The following is a 26,691-nucleotide window of genomic DNA, read 5'->3' on the forward strand; positions in this document are numbered from 1 at the left end:
TTCTGCATTAGTATTCTTTCTGCCACAAGAAAAACACAAGTGAAATGGGATTTTGTTCATTTTTGTTTCTCTGACACAGGAAGAAATCTTTTTTTAAAATCTGTATGCACATGTGGTGTCCTCATTTCCCCTTGTGTCTCTTCTTTCAGGGCCAAGGAGATTAAGATCAAGTTGGGAATTCTCCTCCAGAAGCCAGACTCAGTTGGTGACATTGTCATTCCCTACAATGAGAAGCCGGAGAAACCAGCCAAGACCCATAAGTGAGTCATGAATATGGATTCCACTCATTTCCTCCAGAGGATGGCTATTTTTCAAGTGTTTAGCACCATTCCTCATCTGTAGAATTACCCCCTTCAATTACTCATTAAGGATCATAAGAGCCCTCAGAGCATTGGTTTGCAAATAAGCTCTTTTTTTTTTCTTAACTATCTCATGTCTGGAGCCTCTTATTGAATACAGGCAGAATACTTAAAAAATAAAAGATAAGACTCTGCCTTATTTTTGAGAGACAGACATACTTATAAAACAGACAGACCATACTTATAAAATGATACCAGCCACTACTGCAGTGTGGTAAAAATACCTGCTCATTTACTGCCTTGGTAACCACTCCTGATCCAGTTAATTATGAGCCCTGGATGCTTACCTGCTGATGAACCATCTAAAGCTGCTTCCTCAGCAGGAGGATGTGAGAACATTTCCCTCAGGAAGATATAAGGACAAGGCAGACAATTTCAGCCTTATCATTTCTTCTCCAAGATGGTGCCCCTCAAGGTCTAACAGAGGAACAAAGTCTGTTACTTAAGTGAAGAATGAACACTTGACTAGCTATTTCTATTTAATGTACACCAGGTATTTTTCCCAATTCATAAATTCATATTCTTGATTGGATTTCTGCAGTCCTCCCTCATCCCCATTCTCCTCTCCCTACATATTCCTCCTGTCAATTCAGGCATCCTAGGGAGCTATTACTTGATGATGTTATGGCAGTGAATCCAGGTCTTACGGTGTGCGTTGGCCCTGTTTTCACTCAGGAACATGACTCCCAGCATTCCCATTGTTCGTTATCATCCCTGCTAGCTGCAGAGGCTGTCGCTACCTAGACAGATACACTCCATCTTCCCATTAAAACAGAGATACCCAGGAAAATCAAGAAAGGAAAATGGGAAGAAGAAAAGGCCAAGGCATTCAAATTCCTTCACTCTGCTATCTTAGAGCTTTGAGGATATCACAGAAGTGTGGTAAAAATATATTAGTCTCTTTAACCTCCATTTCTCTTTTTAAATGGAATATTTGTGTAAATTGGCCAGCCTATCCTTTGTCCAAATGACCTCAACTTAATGTAGCTGGATTGATTGGGAGATAAAGAGATGAGTTATTCTTTTTCTTTTTTTAATCTTTTTCCATTTTTTTTATTACTTCAAAGTGATTCTAAACAGGAAGTGAGGCATAATTGAGTTTTCTGCATTTGAAAAGGAGAAGGTAATTCAGTGTGGAGCAGCAGGCACCGAGCGGTAGTGGAGAATAAGAACCACATTTCATAGCAGCAACAGATCAAAACATCTATTTTGAAGTAAACAATGTGACAATTTATTGATCTGTTGGAATTAACTTTAAAAAAATAGATTACTACATTTCCTGCTTTAAATCTCTACTTTAACATTCACGTAGATCCTTAAACTGTTGGGGTTAAAAGGGATTCAGAGAGAAGCTGTTTTGGAAGAAACCCTGGGGCTGACCATTTATTGGATTATTTTCTTCTCTTGTCTTCCATCCTCTTTCTTCCTCCAGAAGCCTAAATTGTTTTGGAAAAATTCCTTCATCTCCCTAGAGAATAATTCTGTGTCCATTGCATTTTCAACAGTGACCAGTAAAAAAGTTTCCCACTCTTTTCTGAATCCATAAACCCCATCCCACCTCGTCATGTTTGGCAACTTTCTATGCCATTTATCTGACGGGAAATACTGTGTTCCGCATCAGCGCCATCTCTCCGTCTCTTCTCTCACTTTAAAATCTCTCTGTATTTTTAACTCACGTTCTTCTTTCAGAGGGGAAAATAATTCTTCTCTTGATTGGAAGTATTTTTAACCCCTCTCATATTCTTTGGGTTACTGACATCAGTATAATCTGTTTTTTAAAAAGCATTTTCTATTTTTTAACATGTAGTTTTGAGTTCTCATTTTTTTAAAAAAATGGACCATTGAGAAAAACAGAAATAAATGCTTATATTCCTAGCCCCTAAAGACAGCTCTGTTCCCCTTTTTGCAGTTTTAGTTGCCCTTTTGCTCTGTGGACCCTTTTTCCCTAGGAGCAAACAGGTACCCACGTCCCATGCTGAAAAATTCTCTCCCCGCCTTTCTCTCTTTCTGCTTCTCTACCTTTCTCTTACTTTTATTGGCTAACTGTAGAAAGAGAAGTCTGTACTCATGGCTTTCAGTCTTTTCTGTATCTCCTTATTATCCAGCTTTGACCTTACTACCTCACCCGAACTAAGGCCCCATCTGTGACTTGTCTGCAGCATTTGATGGCTCACCAGTTGACCTACTCTTTTTTTTTTTTTTTTTTGAGACGGAGTTCACTGTTTCACCCAGGCTGGAGTGCAATGGCGCGATCTCGGCTCACTGCAACCTCTGCCTCCTGGGTTCAAGCGATTCTCCTGCCTCAGCCTTCCGAGTAGCTGGGATTACAGACATGCGCCACCACACCCGGCTAATTTTGTACTTTTTACCAGAGACGGGTTTCTCCATGTTGGTCAGGCTGGTCTCGAACTCCCAACCTCAGGTGATCCACCTGCCTCAGCCTCACAAAGTGCTGGGATTACAGGCGTGAGCCACCGCGCCCGGCCCAGTTGACCTACTCTTAAATCTCTCTTCCTTGACTTCTAGTCCTGCATTCCCCTCCTGCCTTCTCTTTCTCTAAGTGCTCCCACTGTTGCTCACCCTCTGGATGTGAGCATTCTTTAAGGCTCTGCTGTAGGTCCTCCCAAGAAACAATAGACAACATTAATCAACCACATAGGTTTAGTTTGTGATAACTGTTATCATGGCTTACAACATCATCAATTGTAAAATGTTAGGAGCTGATATAGATATTCATGTAGTTTATTTTATATTATAAATGTCTCCCTTTCCCCTGCCTATGTCAGCAATTTTTAACCCCTTTTTCTGGTTTATTGTTGTAGTGATCATTTTATACTAAAGAATGACTTCCACACATAAACAGTACCTAGCCTGTGCTAGTGGCAAACAGTTACAGAAAGTTGTCCTGCATACGCTCACCTGGTTAGAGTGAGCCTGGTTGTGAAGACTAAGGATCTATGCACAATTTTAGGTCTGCATATGGATGTCAAAAAGTGACATGTTTTACTTGTTCTTAAGTCTGTATGCCCAACCATGGTGGCCAGGTCACCACTGGGTATCAGGTAAGGGCTCAATAAATGCTCATAAACTGGAGCCTGGTCATGAGCAGCCTGCACTGTCAGGCAGGAAGGGAGAGGGGACATCTAATTCACAGTAAATAACTTGAATTTTCTTTTCCTTGTTAAGAGTATCAATGTGTAAGAACATTTTTAAGACATTTAAGTATGTGCCAGGCACTGCACAGATTAAAAATCAAAACAAAACAAAAACCAAAAACAAACAAAAAACCCACCACAGGCACTTGAGGTTATAGCTAGTAAGTGCCAGCATTGCCAATAGCAGTAATAATGGTTCATGGGACTGGTCATTAAAATCTGAGTTTGGGGTTATTTGTGGCTTTCATAAACCAGGCTAACTCAGAACAAAACCGTCATTCATTTACTTATTAGTCTGACACACATTTATTGCAAGGTGGATTGATACACCATGAGATAGGGTGGAAAAGTTCTCTGTGCATGACAACCTATACCCTTTCGCAGTGAGTGCATCATTGCCATGTGAGAGATTCAGTGAGTAAAAGCAGTAAGAGTAGAGCAAAAAGAGAGACAGTGCTTCCAGCAGAGATGGCCACTTCCTGGGCCAGGTGGCATTTACACTAGGCATTATAAAACATGTGGTTAATCATCTCTATAAATGTTTATTTTGAGTTTCATTTGAAATAGCTTCCTCTCTCTCCCCCACACTCCCACACACAGAAACTCCATACCCATCCTCTGTGGTCAGCTATGACCTTGCAAACCAGGACATTTATTGGCCATTTAGATCTGCATCTATCTTGTTTCCAATGAAGTCAGACCTAATGAGGACTCGCAAATTCTGAGAATAAGGACAGGATGAACCTCTGTTAACTCCTAGGCTGGTAATCAAAACACTGGGCTTCATGCTGTGGGGGATGTGTCCTACTTGACTGTGCCCTTAAATCAATTTGAACCAATTTCACCCCTAAGCAGGCTCTGCACATTTCCTTTTCAGGAATTTAATCTTGGCTGTGATGTGCTGCTGTTATTGACCATTAGCCTGGTTCCAACAAGACCATTTGGGACAAATCAGATCGGATGACATGCTTAAGTTTGGTGCACCTGCTCATGTCATTTCTTCTTCCTTTGCTCCTCTATACTAACCAGAGGAAAAGTGGGGCAGGAAAGTGATTTCATTTAATGAGAATATTTATAAAATCAGGAGATCCTGTGAGTAAACCAGCCTTCCTCTTGCTCTGAGCTACTTTCTTTCGTCTAATAATTTAATATCCTGCCGCTTCTGTGAACAATGAATAGGGACTTGGTGGGTGTCTATTATGTGCAAAACATTGAACCTACTATAGTGAAGAATATAAGATGTGTAAGACCTTGTGCTAAACATGTAGGTATGAAATAATATGCACATAAAACAGTTCTCCACCTGCAGTAATATAAAAGAGCCAAGATGAGTTATTGACCTCTAGTAGACAGGTCCTTTTCTGGTTAGAAATAAAATGAACCAGAATGCTCTAGAGACATACTTATAATCACCCTGTTCCTGCCATTTTTTTTCTTCGTGTGATCCTTTATACTAGCCAGAGGAAATGGGAAGAGGGATGGGTAGCTCATGTGTCAGAAATAAATTTCTGAGGCATTAGTATATTTTCCATCTATGATGCCTGTGTTTCTAGCCAGGAAAACAGAAACCACCCAAGATTATTTCACCAGGTTTGTTACCCTCAATTTGGCAAGTTTAACTTGCAAAGAGTGAACACATAAAATTTTATGAAAAATCATATAATCAGGACTCAAAACCTATGCATGTTCTGCAGTGAGGAATAGAGAAGTAAAGGGATTATTCATAATACTTTAGCCCAAACCTACTGCCATCTTGGATTCCTTACATAAATAAAGTGAGGCTGATTCTGCATCTGGGACAGCAAAATGAAAAGTAGAACAAGCAACTGTCATATCAACCAAAGCTACTAATCTGAATAACTAACCCGCCCCGAAATATCATTGTATAAAAACTAGACGCAGGAATTTTTTTTGATTGCCTGGCCAGTTGATAAACAAATTAAGAGCTAAGGAAATTCCAGTTTAGGAAAAACACCTGAATTGGCCTTACTATTCTAGTAAATGCTTTGTCAGTCTGTTTTGCTTTGACAACGAAGAATTCACATCATAATGCAAGAGTTCGAGCCGGGTGAGCCGAAGAGTGTGCAGTCAGCCATTTTTCCCAGACAATACCCGCTCCACTTGACACATCCTGCTGTGAGAGAAAAATTGGTGGTTGAGATGAAATAGCTGCAGGGTTTCTGCATACATAAATGTTAAAATAGAAACAGCCTAAGGAGAAATTATATGTTGGCTATAACCTTCTCCTTTTGAGTCAGCATCTCGAACATTTGTGTGTAACATTCCAATTCAGGATATATTAACCACTCTTTTTTTTTTTTTTTTTTTAATTAGACAGAGTAAATCTTTTTTAAAAAGTCTGATCCTGTTCTAAGTGGGTAGGAAAAATGCACCTACGTTTTTTAACATATAAATTTGCTATGATCACAATCCCAACGTAAGGAAAGTATTATACACTCATATCTTCCACTAGCCTTAATTAGACGGCTTTGGGATGGGGATGTGGAACCCCAATGCCCCCTGATGATTCAGTTAGTTGGTTAACATGCAGTATTGGTGAGGCAGAAAACAGGAGTTCAATCTCTGTAATGGGACAACTAGATTTCATGAAGTTATATTTGGAAAAAAGACCACAATTGTAACAACTTTCATGGGATATATAAGAATATCAATTCAAGAAAACCAGAAGGAGAAAATAGGAATGAATCAAAATAGAAAGAAAACAAAAAAAAAGAGAGAATATTTAAAAAAAGAATATCAAGACACAACTTAATGTCAAACAAACTCTACTTTTAAAAAGGGAAAGACCTAACCAAAATGTTCAAAGAAGATGAAGATATGCAATAAAGATGTATGAAAGCAAACCCAGCTCATCAAACCCAATTGTTAGAGAGAAAATAACTCAAACTTCCTTATCCTGAGGATAGACCAGCAGCCATGTCATTTCCATCTGAGAGAAACAGGAAGTAGTTATTGCTGGTACATGTGCTTCAATGCCTACTTATGCCATACCCCTTTTCTCTCCTTATAATTGATGTAGACCCTCGCTGGACGAGGCCCTGCAGTGGCGTGATTCCCTGGACAAACTCCTGCAGAACAACTGTAAGTTTCCTTTTATTTTTTAAATAAAGGTCAAGTTTGGGACAGAAACAAAAAACACTTTTGTGTTACCTGTGTTCTTCTTCCCCAATTTTGACACTTCTTCAATTTTTGAAGGTGGTATCAATAAGGGAAGGGGGCTGCGGGTATGTGATTATCCAGTTCACAAGAAAAGGAGGGTCTGTGGCACTATGGGGGAATGTGAACATAAGGTGTTCTGAAGACTCATGATTGCAATTGTGTTCCCATCTGTCCTGCTTACTTGCGTGAGCCGGAACACATGGCTTGACCTCCTCAACATTCTCATCAGTAAAACAGAGAAACTACGTTTTCTGACTTAGCTTCATAATAAATTAATAAAGATCAGATATAGCAGTGTAAAGATCGCTAACAAGTCATGAGTTCAAGTCATCCTAGTTCAAACTATTATACAGTCAACTGCTCTTGTGACCTGACATGGGTTGTTATCTCCCCCAGCCTCAGTTTCCTCTTCTGGCACCATGCTTCTTACATCTTCATTCAAGAAATGACAAAGGTGATGATCAGTGCAGACTCTTTTCCAAGCTAATACCAGTGCATCAATAAGAACTAGGTGCCTTTCCCCAATCCAAAATCCTTACTGATTCCCATGACTTACAGTACCAAGTTCAAATTTCTGATGTTCAAGATCACCACGACTATATGGCTGGTTTGTAGGCAAATTGAACAGTTCTTTGCTCCATACAGGATTTCTCCATATAGTCCCCTTGACTGGAATATCTTTTACTCATATCTCTCTCTCTTCAAATTCTCCCTCTCCTATAATAGATAATTCAAATAAGAAATGCCTAGTGTTCCTTGACCATCCAGAACAATTTATCCACCCTCTGAACTTCCAAAGTCATTTGTCCGCACATCTTTTATGCCACTTAATACTTGTTGCCTTGTGTTCTGTTCATAGTTGGCTCCCTTCTACGATAGGTTATAAACTCACCAACGGGCAAGAGTTAGTCTTTTTCATGTAGATAGTTTCACAACAGGAAGTATATAGTATAGGGAAAACAAATATTTGTTGAATAATTCACTCTAAAAGTATGAGTCAATTTAAAATACCCCACCTATATTTCTCCATCTTTATAACAAGAATGGAATATAGAACTTTGTTACATGCTTTGCAAAAATAAGGATTTACAAAATATTTTTCACAAGACCATTATGATTAATGGGCACAGAATAGATGACAAAGAATATATGTTGAATTGTATATGAACATTCCTTGTGTCTTGCTTTTGGTGTCATAAGCTTTTCTGCTTACCTGCAATACAATTAATCTTTTATTTTTGGAGACAGAACACCACAGTCTCTAATTTGGAACTTTCTCTAGCTTATTCATTTCTGATTCTCTCTCTTTTTTTCTTATGCTAAACAAAGTACCCTGCCCTGACACATGTAAGAGGTTTGGTGAATATTTATGTAGTGAATAAGTGAATGAACTAATTCATTTTGCTTCTTGGACCTAGAAATCCCACAAGGTCAACTAGTAGAATAATATTTATGTTTATTAATGGACTTATTATCTTGTCCCAGTGGTTTCTTGGCCAATAGCAGATTGACAGTTGACCTATTGATAAATTATGAATACTAGTACTCTGAGCACAGGTATTTATTGCTATTGTCAATAAACCTGAGAGTTAGCAGAACTATTTTCATGTTTTCAAAACCATTAAGGAGAATAATAAATATTGATGTGCCCGTATACAATCCTTTTCAGTCACACTAAATCCTTAGGGCCACATGTCTATATATTTCAGGCTTTTAGGAGACAGAGAGCTACTGGAATAAGACAGCTAGGGTTAGATAGAGTTAAAGAGAGTTAAGCTAGAGGCAGTTAGTGTTTGTTGAAGGACTGAAGATTTTCAGCTTGCAAACAGATGGTTACCATGGTGTGAGATTGAGGCCCGAGAGCCTCACAGTAATATTTTCTACTTCTCAGAGGGGAAAATATACATACACCTATGTGTGTTCAGGTATGTGTGTGTGTATACACATGTATGTGTGTGTGTGTGTGTATATATATGTAACAATATTTCATTTAATTTCTATATGCATTTTAAAATTATATATGTGTATATATGTGTATGTAGTATGTATGTGTATGTATTCTTGTGTGTGTTTGCCTGTGTGTTTATATATAAGTTCCACATAATTATTTTCTTAAGTAATTAATCTTTTTAAGACCTGGGCAATTAATTTCCCTAAAGCAACAAATAGGAAAGCATTTATAAGTATTCTAATCAATGCTTTCCTTGAAAGGGACACTAATCCATTCAAAGTAGCCCAACTAAAAAGTGTTATGGTATGGAGATCTCACAGAAACAAAGGCAAGCCATGCCCTCTGGGAGGCGAAGCCATCAGTAAGTTGAACAGTCTCTCCCCTCTCTAGTTCTCTACTCTTATCATCACTCTATTGCTCTCTTCTTTATCTGTCTCTGCTTCTTCCAATGACTTGTCTTTTTCTGTGTCTTTCTTGCCACGCCGTCTTTGCCCTTTGCTTCTCTCTGTCTAGCTGTTCCTAGAGAAGAACCAGTGGAATGCCAGGCATGCCCAGATAATTCTACTCCAACATCACTGACCTGAAGAGACAATATTTGACCTATTTTCCCAGACACCAGCTATAGAATACCATGAATAACTGTAAGCCAAACTGACAAATCAGTTCTTATGGGAAGTTCTTATTTGAATCCACAAAAACTAGTAGTCTATAATCAGAAATTACCCAACATTAGCTGTGGCTGATGCAAAACAGGTAATGAAGAAAGATACATTTGGGACATGTATGTATCTAAAACTTCACAATTGGGCCAAGTGCAGTGGCTCATACCTGTAATCCTAGCACTTTGGAAGGCTGCAGCAGGAGGATTGCTTGAAGCCAGGAGTTTGAGACCAGTTTGGGCAACATAAAAAGACCCCATCTCAAAAAGAAAAGAAAGGAAAAGAAAAGAATAGAAGAAAAGAAAAGAAATGAAAAGAAAAGAAAATTAGCCAGGTGTGAGACAGGAAGATGGCTTGAGCCCAGGATCATACCACTGCACTCCAGCCTGGGCCACAGAGAGAGACCCTGTTGCTATAAAAACAAATAAAGACAAACCACTTCACAATCTGTTTTTGCATGTTTGATTTGATAAATTTAAACCATTTAACCTTAAGGAGTAGTAGCATCTTTGTCAATTTATAAGGGAAATTTGGCATTGTGATGTTAATGTACGATATTGACTTTCACAGTTGGTATGTTAAATAGTTCACCAAGAATTCCTTATTTTCACATCTTTCTTAATTTTTACTGAGTGAAAATGAAGTTAATTGGTACCAAGCTTCTAAAAATTATAAGACAGTTAAGTTGCTACTCAATCTCTTCTAACAAGATTCTTCTCACCTTCCTTCATTTTTTAAGTAAATTTTAGTCATCCAGTATATGTGAGTATGTTCTGAAAGTACATCAACTTCCTACATGTTTTGCCTTCAATTCTTTAGGTGGCACCATCTGTTTTCATTTTGTAGGCACGTGGGGTGTATAAACAGTGTGTTGTTCTTCAAACACAAAAATAGATTGCACATGGGAGTTTAAATAAGACAGTGACATTTAATAGTTCCCCACATAACCATTTTTAAGAGCAGAGAAGAATGAAACAAGCCAAAAGCAGCAAAGTTTTTATGTGAATCTCCCTTCCCGAGGAGTTCCAGAAGGTCAGAGCTCTCCCTGAGACACCCTTGCGATTTATTTGTCCATGGGGATTGAAGGAGCCTGGATCCAGACACATCTTTTTGTTTCTATCTTTGCACTACCCTTTTGCTTCTTTCTCTTTGGTTTTCTTCCTTCTCATTTCTGGCTCATTTTTGTCATTATCTTCCTCATGGGCAACCATAATTTCCTTGAAAATAATTATTATAATAATAAAAGCAATAGCTAACACTTATTATTCATCATGTGCCAAACACTGTTCTAAGCACTTTGCATATGTTAGTTAATTTAATGATTGCAATAATTTTAGGATTTGAGTGCCATCACAATCCCTAGTTTTCAGAAAATGAAATTGAGATTAAGGGGGATTAGGCAATGGCCGGGCGCGGTGGCTCAAGCCTGTAATCCCAGCACTTTGGGAGGCCGAGGCGGGTGGATCACGAGGTCAGGAGATCGAGACTATCCTGGCTAACATGGTGAAACCCCGTCTCTACTAAAAATACAAAAAACTAGCCGGGCGTGGTGGCGGGCGCCTGTAGTCTCAGCTACTTGGGAGGCTGAGGCAGGAGAATGGCGTGAACCCGGGAGGCGGAGCTTGCAGTGAGGAGATCACGCCACTGCACTCCAGCCTGGGAGACACAGCGAGACTCCGTCTCAAAAAAAAAAAAAAAAAAGGGGGGATTAGGCAACTTGCCCATGAAATAAAATGCTATAATAACAGCAAAATCCATAAATTACTTTTTTTGAAGTTAGTGCTGTTTGACTCTGTCACTTGGAAGGAAATGCTTCCCTGAAAGTGTCTTATTTCTGTGGGAACCTCTATTAAATGTTAGGTGTGCAGATTTAGACTGGGAGGTGGGATGCAAAAGAGGAGCAAACAGGTGAAACTCAAACCTTGAACTCGAAGAATGAACAGCCTCATGGAAAAGATATAGAAGCAAACAATCCCAACAAAAGAACAGAAAGTGACTGCTTCTCTCATAATGATAAAAATCCTCAAGAGCAAGTCAATGGTAGTAGGTAAAGACTACCTCACAGATGAGGCAACATTGGAGTTGGGCTTTTAATTAATGAAAATATTAATTTTAAATTTGTAATGAATAACGATAATGAACGCCAACATGTGTTGAGCTACATAATGATAATTATGTCGGGTACCATGTAAGAACTTTATATGAATCATTTATTTCTTAGCACAACCCCATCAGATAGGTTGCATTAGTATCTCTATTTCACAGATGATGCAACAGAGTCTCAGAGAGATTTGATGACTTGCTCAAGTTATTGCAATAATATAATTTTGAACCAATAAGTTAGAAATGGTGCTTATCAACTATCAATGACTTCATTTTTATCCCCCCTGGTTGAAGAGATTTGCATTAATCTAGTTTTTAATTTTTTTTTCCTTTATAGCAAACTGACTTGGATTTGTCTAATGCTCCTTTAATTTTCAAAGGGATTTTATAGGTATTTTCATCTTGTTCTTAGGTAGGGCTGGCTGCTAGTTTACATGGATGTCAAAAGTGACACCATTCATTAGGGCAAACTCTGGAATTGTAATGTAGATTACAACCCGGAGCATTTCCCTAAGACCAGATAATCATGTGGGTTTCATTGGCTTTCTAGATAGTGGATGCCTGGAGAGGTGGGTTGAGAGGTTCCGTGCAAGCCTAGCAGGGAAGAATGTGGTGATCTGTCGGGGAGGTGTGCTGAGGCTTTACTGGAGTGGGTAGAGGAATGGTGGTAGGGCAAAGAAGAAATGGGTGTTCTTTGCAGAATAGAGACATTTGGCCTGGATTGTGTTTGACTTTGACCCAATAGGATGTCCGCAGGGGTGATAGGAACTAAACACAGAGAATGGCTGAGGAAGGAACTGACAGACAACCAGAGGCTAAAGAGGAGAAGGTGTCTCAGGGGTGGCTTTAGAGGGACCCTCTAGAGAGTGCCCAAAAGCCAGGGGCACAGATTTAGAGAAGGAATAGCTTTACACATCTTACAGACCAATGCAATGTAAAGCTATTTTATGAGTCATACATGAACAAAAAGGTTAAAGGAATATTGTGGAATTTAACGAAAGTTATGAAATTAGTATCCAGGAAATGGACTTGCTGCACAGAAAAGTTATTTTGCAAGCTTATTCCCTGGAAAGACAGTAAATGTGAACATTTCTGCGGAATCCCGACATACATCCCCGGGTCACAAATAAGAGTGTTTGGGAGGACTGAGATTTTGTCTCTACGCTTTCCAAAGATGCAGAATGGGTGATTCAGAGAGAGGTCGTGGGGATATGGGGCTAATGAGAATAAATTTGTCACAGAGTTAGTCTGTGGAATTATTTTTGCCTCCACCGTCTTCGACCTTATTGTGTGGGAGTTCGTAAGACTTCATTTCCTGGAAGCTAAAACTTGCCTCAGAATGTTTTCATTTTAACAGAGACTATCTGACACCTTTTGTTTAAGAAACAATGGACATTTTACCATGACAGAGAGAGAAACATGTCTTATATTTTTCTTTTAGCACTTACATTAACTCTCATGTCACTAAGTTGAGACAAATAGTGCTGGAAATATAGTAGGAAATATTAGAAGAGAGAGAAAATACACCTGATTTTATCCAGTTAACAGGTTATCAAATGGTTTTAAAGTAATTCTTAAGGCCAAGTTTCTAGAAAAAAATTGTGGTTTTTCTCTTTTTTTTTCTTTTCCCTTCTTTTCACAAGTGTTGAAAATTGTTTTTTATACCTACCATTGCTCCTAGATATATTTGTATTGTTAATCGATTGAAAATGTATTTAAGGTAAGTACAGGAAGAAGGGATCAAATTGCAAAGTATCTTGTTTGGATCCTGAAATTGATGGTGACCCTAATACAAGTTAATGATCATCCTAGCCATTTCTTTTCTTTAAAATTGGGTATGGTTTCAGGGTACTGTGAAGGGTATGAGAACAGTAAAATTATACAGGAGGTAAATTGAAAATGGAAAACTATATATAGTGTCTTTGTTTTTATCATTGCATACATTTTATGCTTGTGTGAAATCAATGTATTGGCAATGACTAATAAATACAAAGTTAGAGCCTATAAAAAGAATAGGGAAAAAGAATAAATGGAAATTAGGCCAAAGGAAATGAATTCAGAATGTAAATATGATCCCTAAGCACAACTAATGTATTGCAGAAGTGTCTCCAGGTGGGGGCAAATTAGAGAAAACTAGACTTTAAAGTACTGGTGACAATAATCCTGCCTTCTGCCCGGGGGGGCAAAGCGACATTCGAAACGTGTTACTGAGGGTAGGTCTGTGATTTTGACACAGCCTCTGGAAAATTAGAGTATTTTCTCTCATTTGAAATCTTTACTTTTCTTAGATATTAAATGAACATGAATTCTCTCCCTATACATTGTTTAGAATTTTGGTGTGTGTATATATATATATATATTTATGTGTGTGTGTGTGTGTAATATATCCTGAATAATACATATATATATTCAGCATTAAGGAGAAGGAAATATTGGATCAGGCCCAAGAATCCTTACATATACATAGTTTTATAATTTTATAATTTTAGTCTTATAGTTTTAGTTTACAACTAAAAACTATATCTATATATAATAGACTATATCTATATGGACTATATCTATATATTATATATAGATATAGTTTTAAAATTATAAACTAAAGTTTATCCTACATGAGCAATTGTACACCAGAAACAGAATCATAATAGCTATAATCATATTAAGTTCAACATGTTAAAAAAACCTGATGTATAATTGATGGACATGGTAAGTACACTACATGGGGTAACTTCATCTGGCCCTTTCCCACTCATCCTTTGGGTCTCAAATTGAATGGTACTTCCTTGCTTTCCCTTAGCCTAAAATAAAGTCAGGACTCTCCTGTGACTCTGTTGCTACCTTTCATACAGTTTTCCTTTCATTGTGTAAATGTTTCTTCTGTTTCTTCATTTTCTTTCTACTTTTTCCAGAATCTATAATCTCCATTAGGACAGGAACCATGTCTATTTTACTTATCATGGTGACTTATCATAGTGCTTGGAACATAATAGTTAAACAAAAATCATCTGTACAAAGAGAAAATAAAGAATTGTAAGTAGTTCATAGTGATACTTAACATTAACATTACTTATATAGACCAGCCAAGTTTTAAATGTATTATTTTCTCCTTGGTAGTTTGTTAAGTATCCAGAATGGCATTAGTGTTAATAGTGTTCCTTGATACGTAAATAGGTAAACATTTGTCACTTAAATAGACATTGCATTTGACTGTTTGGAAAGACAATGTGGTAAATCTCTCTATCTAGTTTTAGAGTTCCATATGGCTCTGCATGATGAGCAGGGCTTGAGCTCTGTATTCTCTGCTATCTATCTTCCATCTCTGTCTCATTCCTTCTGCATTCGAATGAAGGAGTAAAGGAAGCTAGACATGAATGAGCTAAAACTTTGTTCATAGAATAGTATTGGTAAGCCCTTTCCCTTTCTCTCGCGGATATAACATTTGTGTTGGCCTTGTATTTTTCTCCCAGTCCAAGTGCAGTAGAAAGCAGGCAGTCATTACTGGACAGTTTCTTTTCCAAGAAGCTGAATTATGCACCTCTTGAGAAGTAGCTTAGAATAATGGATAAATGCACGAACTCTTGAGTCAGACTTCCCTGGGTTTGAATTCTGGCTCTGCCACTTAGCAGCTGGTTATTTATGGGAAAGTCATTTGATCTTTCTGACCTCATTTAGGGAATGGGATATTGATAGCACCTGCCTCTTAGGTTTTTAAGGAAAATTAAATGAGTTAACATTTGTAAGATTCTTAACGTAAATGACAGAACAACGTTAAGTAAGACTAGGCTATATAGAAGGGTATGCCATTTGTTAAGTAAATTAATACATTTCTCCAACTGACTTTTTTTTCTTTCTAGATGGACTTGCCAGTTTCAAAAGTTTCCTGAAGTCTGAATTCAGTGAGGAAAACCTTGAGTTCTGGATTGCCTGTGAGGATTACAAGAAGATCAAGTCCCCTGCCAAGATGGCTGAGAAGGCAAAGCAAATATATGAAGAATTCATTCAAACGGAGGCTCCTAAAGAGGTTGGTCTGTGGGTAGGTGGGTCAGTTAAGGGCAGCTCATTAGCTCTCAGGAAGGATTTACACCTGAGACACAGACCTCCCGTTGGGAGCCAAAGGCTAGTCCTATTTGTGAGTCAGCCACCTTATTAAGCACCCACTGAGTACAAAGGCAGAGCAATATGGTCAAGTATATATGAACATGAATCCTGTTCAGACCGCTTTCTAGTTTTATGGGTCTCACCTCACTAGCATGTAACCTCCAGTGGGGATCATACCAATGTGAAATCTTGCATGAGTTGTTGAGTCTCATTTCTTCCTTTGTGAAAATAAGAATAATGGAGACTACTTTATGGAGATGTTGTCAGGATTAAATTAAATAGTGGGTATAAAAATTTATACAGGTTGAACATCTCTGATCTGAAAATTCAAAATCCAAAATGCCTCAAAGTTTGAAACTTTTTCAGCACCATGATGTCACAAGTGGAAAATTCCACTGACCTCATGTGATAGGTCTCAGTCAAAATACAGCCAAAACTTTTTTCATGCACAAAATTATTAAAAATATCACATAAAATTACCTTCACGTTATATTTATAGGTATATATGACACATAAATGAACTTTGTGTTTAGACTTGGGTCTCATATTAAGATATCTTATCTCATTATGTATATGCAAATATTTCAAAATCTCAAAAAAATTCAAGATCTGAAACATTTCTGGTCCCAAGCATTCCGTGATATTCATCCAGTGTATTATTCCTTTCTCACACTGCTGTGAAGAAATACCTAAGACTTGGTAAGTTATAAAGGAAAGAGGTTTAATTGACTCACAGTTCTGCATGGCTGGGGAGGTCTCAGGAAGCTTACAATCAAGATAGAAGGCACCACTTAACAGGGTGGCAGGAGAGAGGATAAGAGTGGAGTGAAGGGGAAAGCCCCTTATAAAACCATCAGCTCTCGTGAGAACTCACTCACTATCACGAGAACAGTGTAAGGGAAACTACCCCCATGATTCAATTATTGCAACCTGGTCCTGCCCTTGACATGTGGGAATTATTACGATTTAAGGTGAGATTTGGGTGGGGACACAGCCAAACTATATCAACCAGTATCTCAGTGTCTGAACTCATTAATGCCTAATGAGTATTTCTACAACTTTTCTTTGTTCCTCTTTCTTTTCCCATTCCTATTCTTTCCTTTAAACACCTCTCTTTTTTGCCCTCTCTACTCTTCTTTATCCTTTATTTTCCCACTTGGACTTTGCCATTTACACTGTAGTTGGGACAATGGTACACTTACTCATGAAAATCAAAATATAACAAGAAAGCAGTGCTAGAGATGTTGAAAGCCAATATACCACTGACAGACTACTAAAGCCCAGATTTTTGTTGATTTCAAAGAAACTTTGGGGAAGTTGATCTGCTTTTTTCTTTGTTATTTATAAAACCACATTGAAAGCCTATTGTGGAATTCAGGATGGCCACAGCAAGCCCTGTTCATCAGAGTTTGGTCAGGTTGCTCTAATTTCACTTGTTTCTTTTAATCCAGTCAGGAAATTGAATGTTTCATCAAGGTTTGGAGTCAAGCACAGAGGTGATCTGGGCAAGCCTTGTGAGTAGGCAGCAATCTACTTAAGATGTTTGAGAGAAAAAAACTCCCAAATATCCCTTTTCTACCGCAGACGCTCTAGATTCCTGGAGTTCCACCATTAGATATGTATTTCTTTAGTTATGAGTTACCCTAAATGTGTTTGAGTGGATGGACAAATTATGTACCTTGGTACTAGTAGATGTGCCTCCTCCGTGACACAGGGTTGGAGGTTAGGAGTATGCGAATGTAGAGTACTGTGGGTCAAAGCCACGAAAATGAAAAGGTCCTAGAAAGAAGCTAGATTTAGCTTTGATGTGGATATTGATCTTGAAATTCTCTCCAGATCACCCCTTCTTCTCCTCAACCTCCACCCTAAGCACATATGTTAGCTCTACCCTACTTCTGTTATCATTTGTGCTGGGCCATCCTTTCTTCTGTCAGCATGTTATTTCTCTGTATATACTGACAAGAAGATTAATTTAATATTAAATTGGACATGCATTTCCCTATTTCAAAGGATTCTCCAACTTACCTTCCTATCACTTGACTTCCTCTTCACAGAATTCTAGGATTTGCCGAAATACCTACAAATGGTAGAAACCCCACTCAGATAACTGTTAGTTACTCTGAGCTCTGGGAGAACATTATTGGTTATTATGAAAATATGAGACATTAATCTAAAATACAATTTTAAAATAAATAATACCATGGCTCGCTAAGTTACAAATAAATTGTGGTGACTAGTGGCAAGACTATAATTAAAATAGCCTCGCCCTTCATTCTAATGATCTATGCTTATGCAAGGGTACAATAGGATACATTAGACCCCAAATACAGGCATCCCAGGATTATGTAGAATAATGATCCTGAGCTGGGCATTAGAGAGAATGTGAACCCTACTCCTAGCACATGAAAAGCATTCAAGAAATATTTTTGAGATGAAAGCATGAAAATATCCAACTTCAGACATTCTTAGATGTGGGACTTTGGGCAAGTCTCTAGCTATAGCTCTCTAATCCTCAGTTCTTCTAACTGTAAACATCTTGTATATATGTATGTGCACCTGAAGTATGTTAAATCATAGCCTTTATTACTTAAAAAATTCTCCGAATTTTGTATTTTGACGTAAATATTTACTATTTAATTTTGGTGAAATTGACCTATATAAGACCTAGATTAATTACCCAGGCAAATAGTAATCTGAGTTTTGTTTCTGTGAATACTCACCTCAACTCTTTAATACAAGACACTGACTGAGAGATACAATGGTAAGAATTGGAACTAAATTTAAACAAGAGAAATGGCCATGTAGAGGTCAATAAGTAGATAATTTATACATTGCAAATTATCATTTGACTATATTTCAAATTAATGAAATAATATTTTTTCTGGATAACTAAACAGATAAATATGTATCAGAATGACTCATTAAAGAAGGCTTAAGCACATAAAAATAATAAGAGAAATAGCTGCTATTTGCCGGTGGATACTATGTCCTAGAGGTTTTAAAATGCATCACTCCTTTAAAAAATAAGATTAGGAGCTACTTTTATAATTTTTAGAATCTCAATCATTTGGAATAAGCCTGTTTACTCAGCTCAATACAGATATATATTTAATGTAAGAGAAGGAAGAAGCATTGCTTTCAGTGTGGTGGGAAGAAAATAGACTGAGAACAGAGAAATCTATGTTACAGTCTCACCTCTAATTCGCACTAGCTGTTTGTGGGCATGTAATCTGAGCTCTTTGAGGTCTTCACATTTAAAGGCAGACATTGGACTTCATCGGCTCTGACGCTGATCCCAATTCTGACAGTCTGGTCTTCCACCAGGCCTACATAAAGTACACTGACCCCTTTCACCTCTGGAAAAATCTTACTGTAGCTCAACGCCCTTCATCCTGGACTTTGAAGCACAGTTCATTCCTGCTGTCTGTTCTGACCTGGCTCCTCAGGGAATCATGCATTTTGTCTCCAACTCTAACTAATAGCTGCTTCATAATTCTCTGAGCCCAAAGAACTCTATTCAGTACCAAGAACCTCTAACAGCCCAGGAGAGACCCAAAACCTTTATCAACATTTCAATTCACAACCATAGGCTGATTTGGATTCTATTTCTGTCTCTTTTACACTCAAAATCCTTAAGAATCATTAAATCTTACAACTTGGAGTATAAAGATTCCTTTAAACTCATAGTTAGCCAAGTTCAAACAGGCTGTACCTTGCACAACTCCAGGGGAACCATTCACATAGACCCTAGTATGGTTGCAATGTACAGGCCCTGCACTCAGGACATGTAAGCCACAGCGCATCCCAGTGCTGGAGTCTACTAGAGCCACATCACTGGGTTTCTGAATCTTCTCTCTACCATTGATGAACCTTGAGTAAATCATGTAACATTTCTGTGCATCTGTTTCCTCAACTGTAAAACGTAGATGACAGCATCTATTATACCTCATAGAGTTATAAGATTAAATGAGTTCATCCTTGCAAAGTGCCTGGCACAGACCGAGCACTCAATAAATGTTAATTGCTCTTAGCTGTTTTCATTATTATTCTGTCAGAATGACTGTTTCCTGGTTTGTTTTTGGAAAGAACAAGTTTTCTTGTTCTTCTGGAGCCATGAAAAAGGTCCTGGATCCCCAGTGAGAATTTACTTCTCTCTGTTCAATTCCTCCACTAGATGTGAAACCCAATATTGTGTTAGAATTTTAAAATTAGGCACCAGGGCCGGATGCGGTGGCTCACACCTGTAATCCCAGCACTCTGGGAGGCCGAGGCAGGCAGATCACCTGAGGTCAGAAGTTCGAGACCAGCCTGGCCAACATGGCAAACCCCGTCTCTACCAAAAATACAAAAATTAACCCAGTGTGGTGGCACATGCCTGTAATCCCAGCTACTCGGGAGGCTCTGGCAGGAAAATCAGTTGAACCCGGAAGGCAGGGGTTGCAGTTAGCCAAGATGGCACCACTGCACTCCAGCCTGAGTGACAGAGCTAGACTCTATCTGAAAAAAAAAGAAAAGAAAAGAAAAAAAAAAGGCACCAGGATACCTGGATTCAAATTCTGATTCTCTAGATTCAAATACACATATCAGTTCTGTGATCTTGGGGAAGTCTCTTAACCTTCTGCATACACGTATTTTTTTCTATAAAAGAGAAGAATCATTCTCAGGATTGTTGTCAAGGATTAAATAAGTAATGTGTGTGTTAGCTTCTATGGGAGGTCTGACACCTGGTGGGTGTCTAATACCGGTTGGATGCATCTGTTGGAACATCAGCTGTCTTAACCCATTGCCTATAAAGTGAGAAGTGACATGTCTCACTTTTTAATGACTTTCCTCCCCTCTTACGTTTTATTGACAAGAAATTCTACCTCCTTCTTCATGCCTCGTCAAATTCTATAACCTAGGCTTATGTAGTGACCCTGTTTCCTGGCCCACAGGTGAATATTGACCACTTCACTAAGGACATCACAATGAAGAACCTGGTGGAACCTTCCCTGAGCAGCTTTGACATGGCCCAGAAAAGAATCCATGCCCTGATGGAAAAGGATTCTCTGCCTCGCTTTGTGCGCTCTGAGTTTTATCAGGAGTTAATCAAGTAGTAATCTAGCCAGGCTATTAAATCATCCTGTGAGTTATTTCCTCCATAATAACCCTGCATTTCCCATTAATCTACATATCTTCCCACAGCAGCTTTGCTCAATGATACCCACATGGAAAAATCCCAGGGGATGTTGCTTACTCTTTTTGCCCACATAGATTTGGATACTTATCTACCGTCCAAAGGCCTTGTTTCCCTACTCAATTCTTCCTGCCCTGTTATTAATTAAGATATCTTCAGTTTGTAGTCAGATCCAGTCAGAATCACAGACAAATCCTGCCTAAGGCAAAGAAATATAAGACAAGAATATGATATCAGTGAATGTGGGTTTAGGTAATAGATTTCCACCTAAATTGGTCTAAAACAGAATATAAGTGTGGACAGACCTATTTCAAAGGAGCTTAATTGATCTCACTTGTTTCAGTTCTGATCCAGGGAGATCACCCCTCTAATTATTTCTGAACTTGGTTAATAAAAGATTATAAGATTTTTATGAAGCAGCCACTCTATGGTATTTTAAGCAAATACGTTATTTAAAATATTGATCCTTCCCTGGCACCACCTTCATGTTAGCTGGGTATTATTAATAAGAGATACAACCATGAATATACTGTGTTTATACAAAATCAATCTGAGCACAATTCATGTAAATTTCTCTTTTATACCTTCCTCACTGGCCCCCTCCGCCTGCCCATAGTTACCAAATTCTGTTTTAAATCAATGACCTAAGGTGAACAATGAAGTATTTTATAAATGTATTTATGCTCCTAGACTATAGGTCAAATGTTTCCATTTTCAAATTATTTAAAATTCTTATGTGTTTAAAATTCATAAATTTCTAAATCCAATCATATAAAATGAAACTGTTGCTCCATTGGAGCAGTCTCCCACCTAAATATCAAGACGGCTATACACTAACAAGAGAAAATATGGTCAAGTCTAAAATGGCTAATTGTCCTATCATGCTATTATCATAGACTAATGACATTTATCTTCAAAACACAAAATTGTCTTTAGAAAAATAAATGTGACTACAGGTAGAAGCCTTCTAAGTGAGACACTTTTAAGGTACACTGCATTTTGCAAAAAAAAAAAAAAAAAAAGTAATCTTTTAGCAACCCCAGTATTCCCTCACTGTTTTGCTTCCTGCATTAGTAAATTTTACTTACAGTCAAAAGTGCAGATTTATACTCCTGACATGCCTCATTCACAGCGAAATGATAGGCCATAGGAGTTTTGGTAGGTTTAAACTTTTAATTCTGTATTTCATGATTATAAGTCTTGCTAGAATTTTTTCTAATATTTAGTAGATTTGCTTAAATAATGATTCACAGAATTTAGTAACAGAATCAAACTAAACCATGTATGATGGTAGTCGAGATGAGGATATTAACTCAAAAGAAAGAGGGTGATTTTTAAAGGATTAATAAAATTCTGAAATGTTAAGTAGAAGACTACATTGTCTAGTCTTGTATTTCCTCCTCCTGTTGCTCTTTTTCATTCACACACTCTTAGTTTCCCATATTTGTAGCTCATTTATTTGGTTATGTCCTAAGAACGTTGAAAGTGAAGCAACTATGAGACTGTATTCTTCAGGTAAACACTGACTGTGCTTGTTGGATTTTCCCTATTTTTGTGACTTCAAGGATAATTTGCCCTGCTGAATACTTGCCATTTCACATTCTGAAAATGGGTAGAGTGGCTGGGTGTTCTGCCAACAATTGCTAGTGGTATGAATTCATTCATATTTGCCAGTATTGCTCGCTTCAGGGAAACTCCTTCATCAAGCAGTCCAGAGCTAGGCCAGATCAACACTGCAATCATGACGTTCTCATTGCATGCAATTCTGTAGGATTGATGAGAAACTCAGACAAAAATTTCCAGAGTGCTCTTCCAGTACCAGCTTCAACATCTGTCTACATTGCCCCCAAGTTAATAAAGTACCAACCCTTTACTCTCTCATACAGCTAGAAATCCAAAATCTTGGTGCATTATTTTTTCATTAATACGAAAACATTTGAAGAAACAATTATTTAAAATTCAAGTATTTTATTCACATTATTTGAAATATCCAAATGTTTGAAAATTCCCAGATAATTAACTAGCTATTACAGATCTCACCTCGAGGGCTGATGTTATGAAGACTCCAATGGACCGTACTCACAAATTGACTGGACACCCTATGAAAGTGGGTAGACTTTTCAGTGGAAAATAAGAAGGGCTTTTACCTTTTAATAAGCTGAATGTGGGAGGTAGAGGGCAGGAAAGGGCACCATGAGAGCAGTTCTGTGGAGATATAAAAGGAATGGAAGAAGGAATGCCTTATAGTGATATTGTGACATATCTATATATCTACATATATCTATCTATCTGTATCTACATCTATATAATCTTACATTTAAAATTGTTTTCATACACATATTAGAAACTCTTCTAATATATGAAATAATAAAATTAAAAAGAATACAAACATTCCAGCCCCAAATGAGAAATCCAACATATTAAAATTGTTCTAGAAAATTTCTTTGAACACTTTTGAAAGTTTTTGGAAACTTAGAAAAGAGAGAAAAAAAAATCCTGTTACTAGTAATTTCCATGGTAATAGAGATAAAATACATTTTTTAAATTCTGGGAAATTAGAAAAAGTGGAGTGATCTTTCCAGGAAAAACATGTGTAACATCTACTTATCACTCCATCTCCCTCCTCCTCTTCCTCTCCACGTTCCCTTGAGTAAATAAATATCTGGGAAAGCATGAAGCTTGATGCAAGAACACTGTTGTGCTGGAGTTTTCCTCCCCTGTGAAAATGTAACTACAGTTGGGAGTGCATTGAGGATGTAGAAAGGTGGTGGAACCAAATTGTGGTCAATGGAAATAGGAGAATATGGTTCTCACTGTTGAGAAAAAAACTAAGATTAGCCCAGGTAATTGCCTATAACTTCAGTTTTTCTGCCTGGGTTTGATATAGTTTAGAGTTGGGGTTAGATTAAGATCTAAATTAAGTCAGGACAAAGAGACAGACTATTAACTCTACAGTTAATTAGGAGGTATGTTCCATGTTTATTTGTTAAAGCAGTGTGAATAGCCTTCAAGCATGTGAATAACCTTCCATCTTCCCCGCCACACACACACACACACACACACACACACACACACACACACACACACACGTACACATTTTTTTTTGTTTCTTCCAGGTATACACCTTTTAAAATGCAGAACTAACTGAGGCATTTCAGTGACTTTGCTTTCAAATCAATAAAGTCAAATGTATGGAAACATTTTGTGCCCTACTCTCCATACCCCATGTACTCCAATTCCCTACTGGATGAATCATGCTTTAAGTAGAATTCAGTGCCAAGGAGAACTTGGTGAAAGAAATTATTTTTATTTTTATCCTTTACAAAGCCGTGGATTTTATTTGGTTGATGTGTGCTCTGTACACAAGCCATTTGAATAGGATGGAGCTGTTAATTATTTTCTAAAGAGTAACAGACATGCAAACATTTCAATAAAAACTGGGCCATTAACAAATAAATAAACTAATAAGCATTCCCTTCTAGGTTTACCAAACTGCCTATCCAATAACAAATTTGAGAATCATTGAAAAAGCCAGTTATATTTCAGAGAAATGATTTCATTATTGAAACTGTTCCCCCTAGCAGGTCATTTCCCCTTTTTCCTGGGAATTTAGCAAGTTTAGGAGGGAATGGTCATGAGAAGAAAAGGAAGAAAGGGAGAAGGGAAGTGGTTAAAAAGTAAGTGCCCAGACCTATGAAATTAATCCCTTTGTTAGGAAATATTTAAGAGCAGCTCAACTTGGTTGAAACTGGCTTTTGTCATCTTCCATATTTGCAGGAAAGTACTTCCTGACTTGCAATGCAGCTAGATGTAAAATTTGATTTTAACATCCTAGAAAGCCTTGACCAGAAAAGTGAATAAATATTGAGGGTCTCCTGTCCATATTTGGCTGCATGTGCCAGAAAGCAGAGAATGGAAAATGCAATTTCCAACATCCAAGCATCCAAACCCAAGGACTAGGCAACTCTATGTAGGTTTTGGACATAAAGTTTGGTGCATCTTGGTTTATCCTGGCTCAATTGCTATTAAACCTCTCTGGTTTATAGTCTCTTCATTCTATTAGACAAGGATGTATTGAACGCTTCCTTTGCACAAGGCTCTTTAGTTAACAATCTAGCAGCTACTGTTATGTTAAACACACTTTTCACCAAATAGATTCTAAGGCAAACAAGAGCAATTAATATTTAAAGAAAGGCTTTCCCAGCATCACTTACCCATCCCGAATCTAAAAAGATCAACTCTTCCAATTGAGAAAACACTCCTGGCTTTGAATGGAAACTTACAGCAGAGAGTAATAGGCAACAACAACAACGACAACAACAAACATTTGGAATATTATTCTCAACTCACGGTTTAATAATAAATCTTATTATTTTTCTAGTAGAGAAACTACAAATCAGCCTCTTCAACATTTATATACAGTTTAATAAGCCTCTTGCAAGTTACTTGTTCTCTCACCTGAGGTATTTTTTCCTCCCCACCTTGCCCCTATTTCTCCGTTCCTCTTCTCCCTTTGCAAGAGGAAATATTTAACATATTTGGGTCTAACTTCAATTATGTAATAATTAATACATTAAAAGCATTTAACTTCCTTTCTAGAAAAACGTACAAGCTAAGGCATAGACAAAACAAAGAGAAATGCTGAGAAATTTGCCACTGGAGACAAGTAATCTGAATAAATATTTGCCAAAAGTTCTTTCTGTGTCATATAGTGTTAGGATTTGAAGGAGCTATCTTCTTAATGTTGCAACTAGCAACTCATCTTCAGAAGACACAGCCAGGAGAATGAAGTAGAAGTGAAAGGTTTATAAATCCATTTGTAAGCATTTATCCCATACATTTTAAATTCAAGAACAATTGTGTTTATCTTTAGAATTTTGTATTCAATACTTTATGTACTATGTGACTCATGCTTCTGGATAAATAAAGCACCAAATATGTATCTGTAACCACAATCACACATATTATATTAAATATATATCTATATAACAGCGTCACGTGAGTCCTTCTTGACTCCCAAGTATTTTCTATATGAAACATTATTCCTTAAGATAGACTTGTGCTTTCACCATGCTTCTTACACCAGGTGAGCTCTTGATGAATTGGGAAGATGCTTACTAATAAAGGATAACTGTAATACAGCCTGACATGCAAAACTCAGGGAAATACAAAGTGCCCCATTTTCATAAACTCTGTTGACTACTTTCCCTTGGATTTAGGTGACAATAATTTATTGACTCAGCTGCCCTCACTGTTAGAAACTGACTGAACATATTATATCACTTGGATCCTGCAATATTCAGTGAGTATAGTAGTTCCTTTCTCTTCCTCCCTTGGTGAAAGATCTGAAAGATTTGAAATCCAGATGCCCCTGTAAGCAGCTTAATTCTGTGACCATAGATTTGGTGCTCAGGTAGTTAAGATAACGTGGGATTGAGACTGGGTAAAAGGGGATCATACAACTAGTGGGATTGGGACTGGGTAAAAGGGGAAAGTTTATATTCAGAAAGAAGCATTAGAAGAAGATTTACAAGGAGAAACCATGGAAAGAGAGAGAGAGAGAGAGAGAGAGAGAGACAGACAGACAAAGAGAGATTAAAGAGAGTGTCTGTCTTGGTCTCTGGTAAGTTTCTTAATTTTTATTCCCAGGTCCCATGAGGCCTAGCTGTATTTAATATACATATAATGCCCCTGAATCATTTCAATACCACCTACTCTCTCTTTATTTTAATTATCTTGAATGAGTTTCCAAGAGTTTTCACCAAGAACTATTATTAGAGCAAAGATCAACACCTCTTTGTTTCCCCTACAGAGAAGTGACATTCTCGAGATCACTCTGCAAATCAGTAGCAGAACAGAACAGAGATTAGAGATCAGTTTGACTGTCTCTCAGATGCCCGTTTGGTCTGATAAACAAAAGTAACCCCATATAATGCCTCACGACATTAGGGTTATTGACTCTAACTTGAGCAAAAGAGGCTAAATTAACCACTCTCCAAGCGGGAACCCA

At 37.6% G+C, this 26,691-nt stretch overlaps 1 protein-coding gene across 1 annotated transcript in view; it reads left to right on the top strand.

The window, feature by feature from the left end:
• RGS5 (regulator of G protein signaling 5) overlaps positions 1–25,674 on the top strand; it is a 60,027-nt gene extending 34,353 nt beyond the window's left edge. Inside the window, exons 2-5 of the mRNA XM_003893477.3 lie at positions 150–260; positions 6,555–6,616; positions 15,262–15,428; positions 20,440–25,674. Coding sequence (XP_003893526.1) covers positions 150–260; positions 6,555–6,616; positions 15,262–15,428; positions 20,440–20,601 — 502 coding nt within the window. The 3' untranslated portion in view covers positions 20,602–25,674. The remainder of the gene's footprint in view (positions 1–149; positions 261–6,554; positions 6,617–15,261; positions 15,429–20,439) is intronic.
• Positions 25,675–26,691: the final 1,017 nt, after the last annotated feature.

This window comes from Papio anubis, chromosome 1, assembly GCF_008728515.1.
Source record: "Papio anubis isolate 15944 chromosome 1, Panubis1.0, whole genome shotgun sequence".
In the NCBI taxonomy this organism is placed as follows: domain Eukaryota; kingdom Metazoa; phylum Chordata; class Mammalia; order Primates; family Cercopithecidae; genus Papio; species Papio anubis.